The sequence below is a fragment of the Myiozetetes cayanensis genome, unplaced genomic scaffold (genome assembly GCF_022539395.1).
Source record: "Myiozetetes cayanensis isolate MyiCay16 unplaced genomic scaffold, myiCay2020 scf12, whole genome shotgun sequence".
Lineage (NCBI taxonomy): Eukaryota > Metazoa > Chordata > Aves > Passeriformes > Tyrannidae > Myiozetetes > Myiozetetes cayanensis.
In genome coordinates, this window is record NW_026086826.1 from 12,648,694 (window position 1) to 12,668,828 (window position 20,135).

General features: G+C 45.8%; 1 protein-coding gene across 3 annotated transcripts in view; it reads left to right on the forward strand.

The window, feature by feature from the left end:
- Positions 1-20,135, forward strand: part of PDE4B (phosphodiesterase 4B) — a 197,659-nt gene that overhangs the window by 140,415 nt on the left and 37,109 nt on the right. For all 3 annotated transcript variants that reach the window (XM_050307439.1, XM_050307441.1, XM_050307440.1), the window contains one exon: positions 2,133-2,182. In XM_050307439.1, coding sequence (XP_050163396.1) covers positions 2,133-2,182 — 50 coding nt within the window. The remainder of the gene's footprint in view (positions 1-2,132; positions 2,183-20,135) is intronic.

Consider the following 20,135-nt stretch of genomic DNA (forward strand, 5'->3'; position numbering starts at 1 on the left):
ATATGCCAAGCATCCAAATCCGTGGCTGAATGTGCTTCCAGGCGCTGAGGAGCTTCCCGCACAGTTTCCAAACAGCTCTGCTGGGTCACAGCCCCTCTGCCAGCTCATGATTTTATCATATGTCTTATGATATGTGGTATTTTACTTAAACTTACGCACTGGGGATCATGAGAATCTCAGCTTTTCTTTAACCCCTCCTCTCCTCTCTTTCTTCCTCCTCCTCCACCCATTCTGGCCTGAGAAAAAAAAAAAAGAGGATGCTGTCCCACATATTTGCTGGAAAATATGAATGTTAAGGGCTGGAGGAAAAAAAAACAACCAGCAGTCGTATTTTTTGGACTTTAACGTCAGGATTCTTAAGGCAGTTTCCTGATTGGAAAAGAGGAGAGTATGATTAATGGGTTTGGAGTGCCGGAGTTTGGCAATTGTGGCCCAGGACATGGTCAGAAAGCATCCGGCGCCTGCTCCTCTTCATACCCGCCGGCAAGAGGGAAGGAGCAGGAAGGGAGAGCCATGAACACTGGAGCAGAGTGATGGCCAAAAAGAGATGGTGCTGTCGACAGCCACATCTCTGGGTCTCTGTTGCCTGCGCCCTGGTTGCCACAAAAACAGGATGGGCACGGCCATAAATTTGAGGATGCCGGGAGCAGTTGTTCCCTTTCCAGGCTCTGGAGCGGGGAATACCCTCCTGACTAGCAGTTCATGCCTCCCCGCCCCCCCAAAGGCATGTCTGTGCAGCTCAGGGTTTGGAGATACCTGGAGCACATCTCCCCCGATACTGGAAGCGCTGCAGCCGCAGCGTGGTGTCCCTATTGGGGAGTTTCTGTTTTTGAGAGATTTCAAGATTTGCCTTTTCAAAGGCTCAGCAGAGGCAGGTCAGGGCAGATTTTCAGAGAAGTGTGTGCCCTGTGCTGAACCCTTCGAAGAATCTGGGTCCTGCACATCCCTCCAGAACAGCCAAGCCTTTGAAATCCCAGGGAGCCTGCTGGTGGGAGCAGGCTGTGGAGGCTGGCTGGCCCCATGCTGCTTGCTGGTGGGTCCAGAGGCCAGGGTCGAGGGTGGAACCAGAGATCTCACCTGGGCAGCAAGGCCTTCCTGGAGCACTTCTGAAGAACCCCCCGGAGCTACAATTGCAGCAGAATTGAGCCGCTCACCTCCTTTGATTTTAGCTTCAAAGGAGAGCTGGCGAATAATGGATGTTCAGTTCAGTGGCTGACTCAAAAAATTGGGGTTAGGAGGCTGGCAAAGAGAGTGTGGGGAAATCTGGCTGCAGTTAAAATGTATCTGAAACTTCTTAGGGAAGCAGAAGCCCGAAGTTTCATTTTTGGTCAGCCTGAAGTACTACCTTCAATCTAAACTGAAGTATCTTGATTTTGGTGTCAACTCTTTTTAACTCCTTTAAAAAAGAGTCTCTGATTATGGTTTCAACTTGAAAAAGTAACAGCTTTATTTGGCAAATCTCACAGGGAACTATGTTGACATTTGGAGAGATACTGCACCCTTTTCCACTCAGACCCTCTTGGCTTGACTTGAACCAGTTTTTCAAATAGGTTTTGGTCCTTCTGAAACCCAGGCTCTGCTGATGACATTTTTGCTCCCAGTGAAAAAGATGTCCGTCAGCTGTTTCAGAGCTTAACACTGATGACTGCATCATCTTTTTACTCACTTCACAAGCAATTCAAATGTTACCTGCAGGGTTTAAAGACACAATTCTGACTTTACCTATGTCATTGCCTTACAACAATTTGATATTACTTCAGGGTCCGTTCCAGACTCTGTAGGGAAAAGCTTTCTGGGAGAAGGCCTTGAACCTGGGGAAGGCACTGACCTTTTCAGCCATAAAGACAGGCCCTTGCTGACTTCCAGGTGTATTTTGAGCAGAAAGTGGCAAAGGCAGCATGGGATGATGGCACATTTCCAGCATGTGTGTGTGCCTATCCACTGGACATACATCTTTGGGTTTTCCTAACAGGTCTGCCCATAGTGCTCAACAAGTCATTGTAAAGTTTTTTGGGCTTCTTTGTGAGAGTGAAAAAGGATTTTTAACTGGGGGAGGAGACAGTTAGAACTGCCAGCAGGGTTTGGAATGATAAAATAATACCTACTGACAGAGTATTCTTTATTCCTCTTAGGAGATCTCCAGCCACCAGTCAGCCACCTGTGTCCAGGGTTAACCTGCAAGGTAAGTGTGGGTCTTTGGGAATCACCTGCAAATCACCTGCCAAAGGCAGACTACACTTACTGCACAGTTTTACTCTCAGCTGCTTCTCTGCCCCCTCCCCTGGTGTGGTTCTGGGCTCACAGAGCTTCTTCTGAGTTAATCCTGCAAAACCAATATGAGAGACCCATCAGGTTCAAAATATTTTTAGTTTAATAGTTTGGTTTGGGGTTTATCCTTGTATATTAGCTTAGGAGATGAACATGATTTTGGTTTGATAGTCAGGGCCACAGTGACTGCTGTTCTTCTGAGTCCCTGTGTGCACAGGCCTGGACAAGCCCCAGCCTACAAGCCTTGAACAGGCTCAGACACAGCTGGGTTTTGTTTTTTGGGGTTTTTTATCCTGTTTATTTCAGTTTGTTTCCATGTGATCTGTGTAAAAATGGCAATCTCCAAAAATCTTTCTGAGGGGAAACTTGCTGTGCTTCCTCCTGGATGATCACAGGACCCCTGAGGGGGCTCAGCACCAAGGCAGGGAGGGGTGGCAGCGGTGTGAGGGCTGCTCAGGCAGGGTGAAGTACTGACAATGAGGAGCAGAAGCAGCTGCTGGTGACTTAGGACAGGCTTCTTTATTTTAACACCTGGTTTAGCCGTGTAGTGTTGAGGGCCTGAGGGACCCCACTCAGGATCAGGGCTGGCCCTTCTTGTGCTAATTCAAAGGTTTCTCCCACAAAGAAGGAGATAAGATTTGGAGCAGTGCCCATCTGTAAGGTTTAATCTCAGCCTTTCCAATAATTACGTGCTTGGAGGGACTAATAAACCTTAATTTTTACAGCGTGTGAAGCCTGGATAGCTATCATTTCCTTTCATGCTGTGTATTATTTATTCTCAGGGGACATGTAGAGTCCTGGAGACTTCCAGATTAGGTTCCTCCAAACTTGTTAATGGGATGTGGAAACCTCTGATGCAGAAACAGAACTGGACAACATGATCTTAAACTTCTCTTTCAGTCCCTGTCTGTGAACAGTGTGGACTCAGAACTAGCAGGAATGCAATTCATCACCTTATTTAAAGTTGGTTTTAGCAAGATTTTGATTTTGTGCACATGTGAAAAAAATAATGGAAAATTTCATAAGCTTTCCACATCTCTGTTTATATAAGTTACAGAATATAATAAAAAGGAGAGAATGCCCTTCCAGGAATTTTTAGGTTAATTTTCTTAGCACTTTCTGTGGAAAAAATTGCTTTAAAAGTTTTAACACTTTTGGGACATTTTTCTACAGGTATTTCCAACATGAGTATGATACTTGTTACTTCTTAGCTAACCAAGCTTCCAATACTGAGAACACATGAAAGTTCCTTTGGGACCGAAAGGTTTGATATACATCATTTTAGAGCAAGTTTTCTGTTACCCTGCAAAGGCTGGATTCCTGGGCCCTCAAGTAAGTGTGTTCTTAACCATCAATCTTAAAGGCTTTTAGATGAAGTCTTCCCATGAAAGAAAAAAAATGGTCAGTTGTATCATTACAAACTAATAAATTGTGGCACTTTACAGGTAGGAAGAAGAAACATTTTTGAGACTGATGGGAAATTGTGTTATTTCCTACATGAGAGCAGTCAATATTGACATTATTAGCAATCATAACAGTTTACTTTCTAAGGAAGTTTCCATATAAATGCAGCAAGAACAGAGGTTTTTAGAGATTTTTTTTTTTCAGTGTTTTCAGGGTTTTTTTCCCTTGATGGCTTCTGATTTGGAAATTATGAGTGGAAGGAGAGATTTTCCTATCTGAACACTTCCAGTTCAGTGCCAATGGCTCTTGTGGCTGAAAGGATGCAGAGTTTTTCCTGAAAGTTTTGCAGAAGGAAGCAGTCATGTTTTGATTGGGACTAGGCTGTGTTACATCTCTCTAGATAAAAGAATGTGTTTTGGAAAGAAATGAGTTTATATTCTCTAGGTCAGTTAGTCGGCAAAGCTTGGAATTTTATTTTAGCTCTCCCATGTCCCGCATTGATTTGTGGATTTACCACAATGCATTGACATCACTATGAGCACCTCGTGTATGTCTCCTTTGATTTGTCATTTGTGGAGTGATTTATATCCTGTTCTGAGAAGTGCAGAACGCAGGATTTAAAGCAAACGAGCCTGCATTAATAAAATTACCCTGGAGGGAGACAAATTATATCCAGCATTTGCACTGCAAGGAATACATGCCAGCTGTTTACTCCCACTGGAATATTTCAGGATTGGTCCGTTGTTTCAAACTGAGAGCAGCCAAATATGTTGCTGGTGTTGCATCACTGAGGACCCAGGCCCGTGGTGAAATAAATGAGCCGTGGAGAAATGAGGAAATTCTTTTTCTTTTTTTGCTTTCATTTTCTTGAAACTGTGAAAACTTCTGGCCAGGCTTTTCATGGGACAAAGTGCTTTGAAAACCACTACTGGTGTCACTGTGAATTTCAGCGCTTTCTTAGCCTTGTAACCACAGCCAGAGAAGGAAGAGGAATATGTATTGAACATCCTGTGTTTTGTCCTTGGTATCAGCTGAAGTAAATCTGGCAGATTTTTCCTGTTATTTTGTTATAAGTGCAGATCACAGGAATGAGCAAAATGGCTTTTATGAATTAACTGAGAATGAATAACACGGAAATATGGAACTGTAGCTAAATCCTTAATTAGCTGGTGAACTTCACACAGGAGGATAATGGGAATACTGTGGGGTGTAGCATCATAGAGTGCAGCTGTGCAGGGCCAGGGTCATGAACAGGTGCTGGGCAGTACCCCCTCTCAGACACTACAGAAGCATCATGTAAACACATTGTCACAGAAGTGGCTGTGGCAATTTCTTTCTCCTATTCCCCCTTTGTTTCTTTTAAATGCCACCTCTGCCACAGTTATGTCCATGGACCTTGAGGGGGGACCTCATTGCAGTTCCAGTTTCCTTGGGAGGGGAAGAGGAGGGGCAGGCACTGATCTCTGCTCTGTGGGGACCAGTGGCAGAGCCCAAGGGAATGGCATGAAGTTGTGTCAGGGCAGGGTTTAGGTTGGATCTTAGAAAAAGGTTCTTCCCCCTGAGAGTGGTTGGGCACTGAACAGGCTCCCCAGGGCAGTGGTCACAGCACCAAGGCTGGCAGAGCTCAAGGAGCATTTGGATGATCATCTGGGGCACCTGGTGTTACTTTTGGGGATGGTCCTGTGCAGGGCTGAGGGTTGGACTCCATGACCCTTGTGGGTCCCTTCCAACTCAGCAGATTCTGTGATTCTGTGCTACCTTGGGCTCAGCAAATCCATCAGCACCTTCTCTTCTTGGTTCAGCTCTCACTCCCCTGGCATCACTGAAAGGTCTGCAGTTCTCATCCGACAGATTCAACTAATGACATCTTTAACCAGCACAAGTCTGGCCGTTCCTGCTTAGTTTTGTTCTTTCTTCCAAATTTATTTACTTCACTGACCCATCTTCCCTCTGAATTAAATCATCTTTCACTGACTGTCACGTTCAGTCTAAGCCTCCCATTCTTCAGCCTTTTTGGTACAAACTTTTCCCCATCTGTTTTGTTCCCTTTGTGTTATTCCCAGGACTTTTTCATATTTTACCACGTTCTTTCTCTCAGCTCAGCACAGGATCGGTGCTGTTTGCTTGGCTTGACAGTGATTGCGTAGCTGGTTGTCACCTGGACTAGTTCAGGCTCCTCATGCTGTCACCTCACCTTGGCCACTGAGGTACCTGAGCCCCTTCCTCCCTGTCACAGACGTTGCGGAGAAAGCACTGTCCTAGCCGGGACTGAGAAGCCTCTGGGATGACCAGGGACACGGGGGAGAGGTGGCACATGCGTGAGGGGTTGGCAAAGACTCTTCTCAGCAACAGGCAGTGCCCCTTGGATACTCTGAGCACTGAGTAATTATAGTCTGTCCTCACAATTAATTATATACCCAGCAATATAATAAACCCTGCACCCCGAGTGCAGCCCCAGGCTTGGGGGGTGTAGCATTTTTGGGATATGTCACACATGGGCTTTCCAGGGCTCACAGGATTAAAGCTTTGTTAAAATTCCTCTCTGGGGATGGGAGCAAAGGATTGGTGTTTTTCTTGCTTGTGCCGTAGCCTCTGCTTTCCTGTACATCTGCACGTTTGTCTGCACTTCCCACATGCCTTTACACGACCTCAAAACTTGTACTCTTTCATTTTTCCTGTGGGTGTAAGATGTACACAGACTCGTGCACGAACATTTGTATAAAGCATAAACAAAGACTGGATAATACCGGTGCTTGTGCTAATGAGAGCCCCAACTTTTGTAGTAGTTAACGAGCCCCATGCATCAAAGTCAGCTCTGGGTTACAAATATCTATAAATCCCAGCTAATTAGTATGGACCTGGTGCTCTTGCACCATCCTCCCTCCACTTGGCGTGCTGAGAATGCTCTGGGCACACACGAAATAGAGGATTCATTTTGAAATTCTGTTGCTCTGCTGTGAGTTTGGCTGAAGATTTGACCTTTTGATTTTGAGAGCGATTGTAAAAGTCAAGTAGATGTGGTGCTTTGAGCTTTTACAAGAGCGCAGAGGAACCACGTGTTACCAAGCAGCTGAGCTAAAGAGTAACTGGTTGTGTGCACAACAAATTCAGTGGTGCTAGAGCCCTCCCATAAATATTATCACCCACAAATATTATTTGTAAAGGATGCAGTGCTAGGATGATGCAGATTATTCACAAACTAAACAAAACTGTGAAAGAAATCAGATAGATAATCAGCTAATGACGTGACTGAGTGAAATGAGGGCTGTTGAGTGATGAAGTGATTCTTGCTGCTAATGAGATTAAAAGTGAGTTTCCAAGTGAATTTTCAAAGTTACCTGCAGGAAAGGCAAGTGGAGCTGAGCCGGCAGGGGGGAGTCCCGAGGCCCTTCCTGGCTCTCCGGGGGCAGTTCGTTCCTGCCGAGAGTCCGTTTCGCGTGTTGCGCCTGCCTGCGAACACACACCCCCTGAAAGTTGGACTCATGCATCTTAGTAAGTATTTCAGTTATGCTATTGACGTCAATGCAGTCATTAAATAGATTGCCGGCCCTCCCATCAGCAAACCTGTGCCAAAGACCTAGAGGCAGACACATTTTAAAAGAGGAACATCAGGTTTTCTTTTAGCGTTTGGAGAGAATAAGAGAAGTTTCTTCTGAAGTCACTGCACTTTGCAATAAGGGTGGTTTTTTTCTTAATTTTCTAAGGCTCATTTTCTGCGAAGATAATGGCTATGTTTTATTGAACACACGTTTGGTGTGTTACTGCACACATAAACAGCTCCAAATGAGACTAAAGAGTAATTTTTGTGATCAGCTCTGGCTGAAAAATGACACTGGTTTTAGGTCTCCCGGCTAGATTTATTTGTGTATTGAGTGACAGAAGGTATTCAGGCAAACCTGCTTAGCCTTTGACTCCCGAAATTCTGCAAGGATTGATTTCATGACATCTATATAAGAAAATAGCCTTCATTTCTCCTCGGCAGGCTCTGAAGACATACAAGCTAATCATGACTCCATAGCAACGGATAAAAACTGTTTTCCCCTCCACCCCACCTGTGGATGTCACATGAAGATGCTACACGTGCTGCTGCCATCAAGAGCCTGTCACTCCCCGGGTCCCAGCTGCCATCTGTGGCGAGGCCAGCGGGTGCCAGCGGGACTCCCTCTGTGTGCTCCCGCTGTCCTGCTGTATTCCTGAGGTGGGCTGGGCTCTCCTGGGCTGGCCAGGACAGCCATTCAGCCCCCGTGGGAGATACCTGCCTCCCAGAGGGACCAGTCTGCCCAGTGCTGGAGGCAGCTCTGAGCTGTGCAGTTCTCCTTTCCTGGTGTCAGGAATGGCTCTGAACAGAGGTTCCAAAGGGGCTGCAAGCTGAGAACCTGAGGACACACATAGATGGCCTCCTCACCCAGGTGGAGGGAGCACCTTTCCTTTGACAAGAGGAGCAGGTATGTTGTAACAGCAACAGCAACACCTTTTGGAAGAACAGCCGAGGAGCCAAACCTCTGGGTTTTTTGTTGAGGTCGTCGCTTCACTGATGATCCCACAGGATAAAGCCATAAAAACAGTCATCAGTTATTAACAGGGCTCTGTCTGATGGGTGGGTTCCTTTGGAATGACCCAGGCAGCTGGTGACCCAAGGTGGCAATGAAGAGACCTTCAGAGTGGCACCCTCCCGTTGTGTCCCGAAATCCACTCTGCTCTTTAACACAGGTCAGGCCCTGGCAGCTCTGTGTTGCTTTACTCACTCCCATCCCGTTGGATTGCGTCAGGCCTCTGTGGAGACAATGAGGCTTTGCCATTGCTAATATCAGAGTCGATACAATCTGTGTTTCCTTTGTTTTCTGCACAGAATGAGAACAGTTGCTGTGGGTGAGATTTTGACAGCGCAGTCTTCAGCGCCCTGAATCAGTTCCATATGAGAATGAGAAATGTGTACTCGATCGGAGCGAAAAAACAACCCAAAACAAACAAAACCACCCAAACCAAACTTCTGGCAGGCAGAGTTAGTTTTTTAGGTCGCGGGGCACAGTCTGTGCATGCCTTAGTGATGAACAGGGTTCTTCATTGTCCCACTGCTTTGAGCCCCTTCAGCTTCCATGTCATCAGCACTTTCCAGCCAGTGGGGGCTGAAACAGCCTCCCAAAAGCACCCATCAGCTCATCCCCACAGCAGCTATATATATAAGTTGCTCCTTCCTCCCCCGAGGTTGAGCTCAGTGCAGCAGGGCTGTGTCCCGGACACAGCTGGCCACGGAATCGTGAGAGGCTGCATCCACGTATCCGTGCGGAGACATTCCCGGGGTAATGCACCGCACAAATCCCAGAGCCATCAGCCTGTCCTTGGGTAGTCCCAATATCCAAAACTTTGTCCTCCTGCAGGATCTGATTCCAAGTGTAAGTTGCTTTCTTGTGCTTTAAAAAGTATTTGTAAGGTTGTGTTTTGGTTCTCAGCAGCCAAATCATTTGGTTTGTAAGTGGGCAGGAATTCCCAAATACTTTTTTTGTATTTATTAGTCTTGGTGGGAGCAGGGTTTGGTCCTAATTGGGAGGGTCATATATAGAAGGTAAAGCACTGACCCTGAAAGACAGATCTGGAATTCTCTGTCCTCTCTAGGGAGAGGACTTAACTCTACAATTATAAGATAACAATTATAAAGATTAAAACTTTAGGAGCTTTCAAAATCAATTTATAATTTGGTAGAATTAAAAGAGGGGCTCATGCACTTTTCCCTCTATTCCACAAGGAATTGCATCGGTCCTGATGTCGTTCAGACTCACCAATTGCCAAACAGTGATACTGAACAGTGAAATATTGATTGTTTCGATGTTCAAATCACCCAGAAATGCTCTGGTTTTATTATCATTATCTTTTCATCTCCTGATTAGCTAAAAATGATTTCCTTAGTCAAGCATGGTGTGCTAATTAATGCAACTATCAGGTCATTGTGCAACTGGTGAAGAATGTTGCACTAAGAGTTAACAAAACATTTTATTGTAATATTGTTTTCTCTAAGAAGTGGCTGTAAATGACAGCCTTAAGGATGGTATGAGTGCAATACTTTTTTGGCAGAAGGGAGAGAAAACCGTTAATTATTGATGGTTATTAATCAGACATACCAGTTTATTAAAAGTTCATTCAGTTCACTGGAAATATACATGATTATAAAGATCTAGATTTTTTAAGTGGTAGCCTTTAAAAACCATCTAAATATGCCTGTCCCTGTGGGATATATTTTCACATCTAAAGGTATTGTTGATTGGCTTTGGTGTGCATTTAAGGCACTTAATCATTTTAGGAATTCAGATTTTAAAAACAAAAGGGAAAACCCTCCAAAATCTCGCAGGATGTTGATTTGACAATTAATGTCTGTTGATTTTATATTCAGTTCTGTGCCTGTGGAAGGCCAGTGACAAACATCAGCCAGGAGCTGGATCAGACCCCAGGTCAGACACTGGGTTCTGTTGAACCAGGATCAGTGGCCATTACTAAGTACTAAGGAATTACATAGTTAAATTTCATTTTGAAGGAACTATGCATTTTAATGTAGATATTCTAATATAAATATCCTGCTTTTTAACGTAGATATTTCAGTATAAATATCCTGCTGTCATAAATATACCTTTCCAAGAGGAAATTAATCATCTGTGCATACTAAACTCCTGTACCACACTTTCACACTCTTCAAAAGCTTTCTTGAACAGACTTTTTTGCCTTGTACCTGAAAGACTTTAGTTTCCAGGTGTTCCAAGCAAGGCTTTGAATCCAGCGTGCCGGGTCCCTTGGAGCATATTCCAGACACCCCAATGTTTTCCTTTAAAGTGAGTTGGATCCAGTTCAACCTTTCATGCCACAAGCATCTGTTAAGCTTAGCACTTAATACCAAAATGGCTCTAAAATGTCACATTTTACAAGCAATGTATTTTACTTTAAATACTAGCTTGACAAAAGCGGGAGATGGGCAGAGCAATCACTGTGTTCTCTGAAAAACCGGTGTTTTCTGAGAAGTGGAAAAGCCAGCCTGTCTTCCTGCTCCCCTTCCCTCCCTCCCTGCCTCCTTCCCCTCTCTGAGTTTTAGAGAATTGACTGAAATCGTGGCCCTGCTGTTACTGACTCGAGTACAGGACATTTGGATGCACACTGGGTCAGCCTGAAAGGATGTGGGATACGTGTCTGCTCTGTGGGGACTGTCACCCACTGCACTGAGCACAGCATGGGGCCATTCCTGCCAGCAAAAATTCCAAGAAATAAACATACACAAGTGCAGGATTTGCTGGAAATCAACCTTTCTGGCATCTGACAGCTGTGAAATGTTTTCCTCCCTTTCTTCCCAAAGATACTCTTGAAGAAGAGAAATCCAGATACAAGTTTCCAGTGTTACTGGAGTGTTTTGTGCTTTAGCAGTAATACTTTATGGGATATGGTCTCCATCCAGCTCCTAGTCAAATACGTGTGCTGGGCCTTCATCTGAATTCCAGTTCTTTGGGCAGGGTATTTCCCGAAATTCCTGTTACTGAAATGTCACGAACTGTTTGCAGCTTCCTGGGTTTCACTGTATTGCATGAAACTTTGAAATATTTCCACCCCCTTCCAGTGGGAACGTACTGTTCAGGTAAAAGCCAAGGAGCTGTTACTCGCACTCTATAGATCAGGAAGAAGAAAGTGGAACCCAAGCAGAGATGCTGCTCACACCACATTTTTCAGCAGCAGCTGCTCCCTCCGAGCCACCCTTTGTAACTCTTCCAAATGTGGTCGGCTCAGCTCACTGCTAGAATGGCTTTTAGAGCACATTGCCTCAAGTGGAAAGTCATGTGCTGCCTGAAATCAGATGTTTCACAGAAATTGTCTGAATTGCATTGAATTGACTGCACATAACGAATGACAGTGTGAATGACAGTGCAGAGACCTTGCAAGGCTAACACAGGTTGCCTCTGTTGTGCTGCTAAATGTAAGAAATTCTACAAGGTGCCACAAAGCATAAAACTTAGAGCAGAAAAAGCAACCCCTGGAATAATCCACAGCAGGCCAACCCATAGCTGACCTTCAGTGGGGAACATTTCCATTTCCATGTCCATTTAATCTGATATTTGAACTGAGATTGTTAATAAGGGGTGCCTTTAATGCTGACATTTTGATTTCCTTGAACTCAGATTGAGGTGCTTAAAAAAATGTATTTTGAGGGTTTTAATTAAATGTATTTTGAGAGTGAAAGGCTGTTCTTACCTCTGCTGGCTGTAACCATTTGAGGAGTCATTACACTTCCAAGTCTACCTGTCACTGCTGGGGTCAAGTTTATCCCCATCTGCCCCTTCAAGACACCTCTACAGTGTGAACAGCCTGATTCAGGACGAGAGCCCAGGTTTAAGGAAAGTACAGGAAGTCATACATGACTCAAATCTCCAACTTTAATCACCTTTTGGCTAAAATGATTAAGATATAAAAAGAACCCCACAAATACATTATTATCTGGTGGTTTGTATTACCAATTTCTGATTATGGATAACCAGGAAATGAATCTGATGTTGTCCCTCTGGCAATATTGAGGAAATTATGGTCCAGTTCTGCCCCATGTCCCAAATACACCTTTTAAAAAGCTGGTGAGCAGGGTGTGATGGCCTCAGCTGGCAGGTGACACAGAGGCACAGTGGAGATCAGCACGTGGAAGGATTAATGTGGAATATTAAAAGCTGTCAAAACAAATGATGTTGGATTGTAGGATCCTGACATCTCCCTCTTCCTCCCCACCCTGTTCCCCGTGGGACTCACTGTGTGATTTTAAACAGATTATTCTAAAAGGCTGTACGTGCACTTTGGTAAACATAGAGCACAGTGAGTCACAGCACGAACAGCTGAAGTTGTGCTGAGGGAGATTAATACAGATGATTAGCACAGGGGATGTTTTAGCTCTGCTGTCAGCTACTGCAGGCCTCAGGAGTTGGAGTTCTGTGACTCGAGGCTCACTCTGAGTGCCCAGAGTTACAGCATGTGGACGTACAAAAAGTGAATCCATGTGTCTTGGGGTGCTACCACAGAGCTCTCTGGTCACTGGATTCACACGTGAAACATTCTGCATTTTCAAAAGAGGATCATGAATTAAGAAACATCTTTTTTAATTACCTGTACTCTGAGATAATTCAAGCTCTTTCTGCTGGTTCTGCTCTCTGATCCACAGTGAGCAACACTCTGACTTCCCACAGTGTCCTGCAGTGCAATTGCAGATCAGTCGATAGGGCTTACTCACAGTATCACTGCTCAACCAAATATGTCAAAACAGGCCATTTTTTGCAACATGCTGCATTCTTGAGTGACTCTGCTCAGTGCAAATATCTCTGGGTTTCAGCTGTGGGATGACAGTCCCAGTCATTTCTTTGAGAGGCAAAATGAGGGCAGAAAGTTCAAATGAGGTAAATCGGTGAGGTTGACATTTCCCCCTTGGGTACACAAAATATCTATTGTAGGAAAACAGATTAAAATTCCAAACTAAATCAGTTTTTTTAAGCTTCTATCCTAAAGGATAATGCTTTCAAGTAATTACATTTAGCCATGAAAAAACCACCATTTAATTATATTTTATAATTAATATAATTTAAATGGCTAGCATGGTGGCTCAAAACATAAGGGATGACTCTATGTCCTGTCTCTCCATGTCTGCAGACACAAAGGGTGATATATGTCTTAAAGAATTCCTATGGATTATGGTTGGGATGCTTCCAGGAACCACATTCTTTACTTTCATTTTGAAGAACTTCGGGAAATTAAATTGAGAGGAAACGTAGGACAATTTTGTGTTAAGTTGTGACCTTTTAACCTTCCCAGGAGCCAAGGAAGTTGATTTAAACAGGTCTAACATTTTACCAGTGTCCTGTTCTACATGGCTGTGGTGACGTGGGTGGCCTTGTTCTGACCCTTGTTTAACATTTCTGAATAATTTTCCTCATGAAGAGCTAAGGATTGTTAATAAACTTTGTCTTTACATCTAATGCCAGTGGCCAAGTGGAGCTTTTCAGGTAGATCGGCATCATGCTTTGAACTTCCAGGATTCATCCCTGAGGTTCCTCTTCCATTTCCTACTCCAGTATTTGTTTCACCACAAGGGACTTTCACTCTTGACAGGCTATTTAGACCGTAAGCTTTATTATCTCCAAGTTAACCCGGTTCAAAACCTGATTTAATGGCTCCAGATAGGCATGTGGATGAAAGTAACACCTGGATTCTGGGGCAGATCCAAGCGCAGACCTTCTTGCTTGTGGTTTGCAAAGCTCTTGTGAAGCAGTGACACAGAGCACGGTTAGTGCTTTGCACCTTTCACGCTTTGGGGTTGTTTTTTCCTCTTGTTGAATTGAAATCGTTGCTGTGGTCTGTCTGGGGAGTTCCTCTTGTGTCGCAGGCCTGTTGTGAAAGTCAGCTCACGGTTTCGGAAGGAGGAGTGTTCGGTGCAAGCAGCAGAGCTGCAGGCACGTGGTTCTGCACAGAGAGAGCTCGGCACGGGCGCTGCGTGGCTCTGGGGGGTGACGAGGGCAGAGCCCCTGCTCCAGCATCGTGGCCTGGCACCAGCAGCGCTGTGCAGGAGTGAGTCCTTGGACGGGCTGTGGATGAGCCAGCTCCAGAACCGGAAGCTGTCTAGCCACAACAGCACAGGATGGTGCCCCACGTAATTAAGCCTGTTGAAAGGCAGGGCTAATTAGTTTAGGTGGAGTGCCTTGTTAGCACAAGGATGTTGCTTCCAGGATCCGAGTTGGTTTCCCTGCACGTGGAAGCTCCCCAGCCCTCTCGGAGCCAGGCCACATGTATGAAGGGAGATAATGCCCGGCGTGGCACAGGTAAATCCTAGGTGGATAGCTGGGTCATTTCATAATCATATCCTGGTTTTTCGGTATCTTTCTCGCACTCGTGCATTCACATGTGCTCGGGAAGAAAACACTTCTACTCGCACAATAAAATGTTCTTGCTGTGACCTAGCCTGGCCTTGTTTAGCTAGAAAAACAAAAACACAGTCCAGGCACCCTGTGATTTGCAGGAAATTGGGATTGGGATTTACAATCCTTAGGCTCAGCTCTTGCTTCCTTCTGCAGCCTATCCAAATCAATGGGCACTGTCATCCCAGCTCTCTGGGCTGTTTTCACTGCACTTTGAGGACCATGTTGAGTAAAGGTGTGATAGGGTTTCACTTAATTTAAAAATTCACCATGACCTGATTGTGATCTGTCTTCAGAAATGTGTTCAAAGCATCTGTTTATTTCCTCACAAAGCATCATCTGACAAATAATTTTCAGTGTTCTCCTTGCAGATCTCTCATTTGCATACACTGTCCATCTGCTACACTCTTTGTCAGACCCTTTGTAGGAGAGGAAGTCTCTTGCATTATATTTTTCTTTGTGTCTTGTGATTAGGGCAAGAATCCTACTGGACAACAAGGAATCAAGCCTGGTCAGTAAAACAATAATGTGCCAAACCTAATGTTTGCTCCCTGAGATAATGTTGGAACTGAGGAATCTTTCCCGTTCATTCAACAGGCCAAGATTAGATTCTGCCCTTCTTGCCATTTCTGTTTCTCCCTCTCTGTGGACCGAGGAATTCCTACTATGCAGGCAAATCCCGTTCCCAGATTCCCCCGTGATATTGCTGCTAAGTGACATCTGACAGGATGCTTCCTGCATTTTGTTACTTCCATTTGGCACCATAAAAGCACTGTCACTTACCCTTCTGATTTGTGGCAGCTCCGCTGCATTGTTCCCTGCACGTGGCTGCCGTTGGGGGGGAAGAACACTGGGAAACACTGGGAAACCAGGACTGTCTTGTGGTAAAACTCTCCATCCCACCCTACAGGAGACGATATCTCCAATCTAAATCCTTCCTCAGAACTTCTCCAGTTTTCCTCCTCGTTAGCATTTCAGATTAAACCTTTAGGCTTATCTCCAGATCAGAAATTACCTCTCTGGGAAGCTTCATAAGCTTCTATCAGCCACCTTAAGGTGTTCTTAGTGTTTACACCTCATTTTTGCACCTCATTGTCATGCAAAAGGTGCAGTGTTAACTTTGCTTTGGGAATCTGCATCTTTCATCTCTGTACTGTGGAGTCTTCAAAGCTGATGTAGAATGTAATCAGACACATGAAAACTCACAAAATAGATGTAAGAGTACTTTTTTAGTTTTTATTAGCTGACTTTTACTACCTAGTCCTTTCCAAGTGTTTTTGATGCTCTATCTCAGTTGAAGAGAGATATTAATATTATTTATTCTGTGGGAACAAATTTTTATTCTGAAATATCTTCTGTGCTCCACTGCAATGCCCACTGAAGCTTTCGTCCGAGCAACATTTGGCAAATCCTTGAGTAGCATCATCTCCCTGTTTTCTTTGCTCTTTGTTAGTCTGTTTTTAAGGTGTCTTTAGGGGTAGTGCTTAGCTGGGGTTATCCCAGGTGGTATATCTGGCTGTTGGTTGCCTCTGCCATGTCATCCTCCTCTCCTTGAAGGAGTATCCCATGTCACTATCCTCTCATAGAAGGAGCTGTGCTATTGGCACTCCTGGTGCCAGGGAACACTGACCGCTGCCCTTGGAGGCCTGACTGTGCTGGGAAGTGCTGCTTGTGGGCAGCCGCAGCCATTCCCACAAAGCCTGGCAAAACTGAGCGCCTTGTCCAGCTCTGCGATAATCAACCACAATCACCCTGCCCTTCGCTAATTGCTGAGCGATTGCCTGGTTCCTGCTAACAGTCAGTGGGCTGCTCAGTGAGTTGCCAGCCCTCGGCAGTCCTTGGTGACCTGATTCTCATGACCTGGGTGGTGATCCACCCCAACCAATGCTGGTGGGTACAATCAGGACTTCTGCTGGTTTGTCCAGTTCTGCCTTAACTGGCTTCATCAGGGCTTGGCTCTGGCTCCAGGCTGACCTCTTGGTATGAGCTTCCTTGAAATGCTTCATTTTTGCTTCAAAACAGTGGCTGGGCCCCCATGACTGATCTGCTGCCGCTCACCTTGGGGTACGTTACAGGAACTGGGATCAAAGCAAACTGGGAGGGGACAGACTGGCCAGCACCAGGGCTCTGCACAAACTCCTCTGTTTGCTGCTGAGGGCTTCTATTACTGCTTAGTCTCAAGACTCTGTCATTGTCATAAGATTAATTTCACCCCACTTCAGCCACCTAAAAATTATAGCCCAATCTTAAGTGATGGCTGCTTTTTGAAGAAAACAAATTGTGAGCTTGGGAGCAAACTATCCTGTTGTGCAGGAAGATCAGGAATTTCATCAGAAGCCAACTTGGTGAAGTGAGGAGCTTCTTAGCGAGTCAAAGTGCGAAAAAGAGCAGGCAAAGAGTGAGAAGGACTGGGAGCAAGGGAGGCATGGGAAAGTGGCTGATGGAGCTGTGACTAGTGAGGGGACTCCAATATGAGTATGAAGTAGGGAAAGAAGGTTCAGAAAAAGTGTTGATCTATGAATGAAACAGCCTTGTGACAACTCATACATGAAAGGCCAAAATACTCAGTGTCTTTTTTGTCTCAGTCTTCACAGAGTCCTCACCCAGGCCCTGGTGACCCTCCAGCCTGCTTGGAAAGGAGAGGGATGGAGGGCAATGAGGGATCAGAGGGTTAGGGGCAGCCTAGAGGAGGTGGATGTGTTCAAGTCTATAGCACCAGACAAGATTCAGGCTGGAAAAGCTGGGTCATGTGACTGTAAGGTCAATGTGTGTCATTCAGGAAAACTGTGGTGCTTGGGAAGACCTGTGTCAACAGGAAAAAGGTCCATCTTTGAGAAAGGTGAAGGGAATCTGGGGAACTAGTCAGACTCTTCTCATCACTGGAGAGGTCACTGAGGGTGTCCACTACAGTCTGTTTCCAACCACACGTAGGACAAGAAAGTCAATCAGGAATGGTAGATGAAGATTTTCCAAGGGCAAATTGTGCTTGAAAGCTCCAACCTCCTCCTCCAAGGAGTGAGGATGGCCTGGCTGTGGGACGTGGAGGGCTGTGTGTGGGTGTACCTGTGGCAGTGAGCATTTTGGCACCATTTCTCTCAGCATTCCCACATGGCAGTGAAGTGGCATTGTCAGACAGACGGGCTGTTGACAGGGCTGGATATTGCTGGACCACCAGGTTCCAAGGATGGTGATGAAGGTTGCATGTCCAGTTGGTGGCTGATGACAGGGAGGGTGTGGGGTATCTAACAGTGCCCTACAGCTACTTGAGAACTGGTGGTGCTGATGATTAGCTGGGGATCATCCTTCAGCGGGTGGGAGAGCAGATGACCTCCGGAGGTCCCTTCCAACCAGTTCCTGTGACTGGGGTAGAGAGGCGCCTTCTGCAGTTAGTGGAGAGTGACAGGCACCTCCGGGGGGTGATTCAGCCCGTCACAGCAGTGTGCTGAGAATAGACCAGAATCACCCCTTGGAGGTCCCAGCCACTTTCCACTGACTGTGCGGGGAGCTTAGGTGATTAACTTTGAGATGGCCAAAGATAGCTGCAATGGGCCCCCCCACCGAAGTGACATTTCTCCGGGCTGCAATCGAGGGTGCTCAGGTTACACCGCAGCTGGCTCAGGGCTGGTTGGTGTTGACTCAGAAACATCACTGCTACTATGGCAGTGGGGTGACTCGCAGACGTCTGCTGCTCTTCACGTCGCAGCCGAGTCACGCTGCAGGCATTCCTCCCGTCACCGGCAGCCTCTGCCTCGGCGGACACATGAGCTGTGCCTTCTTCCTTCTTGGGACGGAGTGAAGTCCTTTGGTTTTGTGTCATTCCCTGCAGACAGGAGGTTTTCTTTTCTCCCTTTCATCCTGGTTTCCACAGTCCCCATGCCTTCACTTGGTAAGGGCATCTCTGCTTTCTCCCCAGAGTCTTCCAGTTTGAACCTGTATGTGTCCTCGGTGTTCTTGGCGAGTGCTGGTTTAATCACTGCCTTGACGTCTTCAGCAGTTTTGGAGCTGTTTTACTTGGGACTGAGTTTTCCCAGCAGCCTTTCTGGGCAGCTGAAATGGTGTGTCCCAGAAAGGACCTGTCTTTAATTAGGGAACTTAGAATGCCAGGCTCCTCAGCAGTGCAACACAAGAGTTTACTTCTCCTGCTCCTTGTTTTGAAAATAAAAGCCCCCATGAAAAATGAAAAATGCCCCCCAAATCTTGGCTGTATTTTTGCCAAAGGCTGTAGCGCCTGTCAAACACTCTCATCACCAATTTCAGTCTCACAGATTCCTGGCAGCACCATCTCACTCATTTCCTGGCATTTTTCGCAATTAGCAGTAGAAAGCTTTCACTTCATTTTTTTGTCTCTATCTTTCTCTTCCATCTCTGAATGCAGCTTGAATACAGGCTCCATTGTTTCTGCTGCTTTTGAGCCCCTGTTAGGATTTTGTCCGTGTTCCCCCACAGCTGGATCTCCTCCAGTGCCACCTCCTCAGTGTACCCCTACCAGTGGCTTTGCCAGTTAATCCTGTCACCTCCCTCCACAGGGATTTCATTCGCAGGCCTTTCTGACCAAATCTCATGTATCAGCACAGGGTAACAAGAAAACCCTACATTTCTAAAGTATTTTTTTGTTCCAAGTGTTACTTTGAGCCAGCTCCCTGTTCATTTGCATGCAGTGCCCGTGCCCATTCCGGCTGCAGCCGGCCCATCTCCTGCTGCGCTCTGGCTCCCACCGGTCCTGCTCCACAGCTCTCCCTGTGCCCACTCTGCCGGGCACCCAACAAGAACCCTTTGCTCTCACTCCCACCTCCCCTGCAGGCCAGATGAAGGCTGCAGGTGTGAGAAATGTGAGAGGGGGCAGCTAGAGTTACTGGTCCGGACCAGAGTCCCAAAAATACGATGGGGCAAGGGGAGAAGGGCAGGCTCGTCCATTTGTTCGGGAATTGCTCAAGAACAGACTGGCTCCACCTGTTCCGCGGGTGCTGGGGCTTTGTGCCTTTCTTAGCACATCTGCACTTATCTTTGCAAAAGATATAATTAGTTTCATTGCACACAATGAAGTGGTGGGGAGGAGGGGAAGTGCATCTAAATGCTCTGGTGTTCCCATGATTTTAGATTACTCCTAATTCCAGCCCCGCGGTCCAGCGGACTGGGAGTGCGCAAGTGTCCGTAGACCTACAAGAGGGAACATGTTCGGGCTCTGGCAGCGTTGCCGGCATGTGTGGCATTGGGTGGTTCTGCTGGATACATCTTGCTTTCAAATAACACCTTCTTTTAGGTGCATGTGTAGCTTTTGTGCTTGAAAAAGAAATTGGAAATCTGTTCTGTAGACTCCCTGAATACTGGAAGATGCACAGGAGATCTATAAAAGAAACCTGTAATTACAGGATACAGGGTTTTTTCAGTGCTTGCAGTTTGTGAGCTGGTACTATCAGACTTAGACTATTTCATTACAGATTTTAAGTGAATCCTGGCAGTTGTGCACAGTGCCTTTGATTTTGTTTCCTGTGTATTTTCAAACCCATCTATAGAACAATTTTCTCAGATCTCTTTGCTGGATCTGTCAGA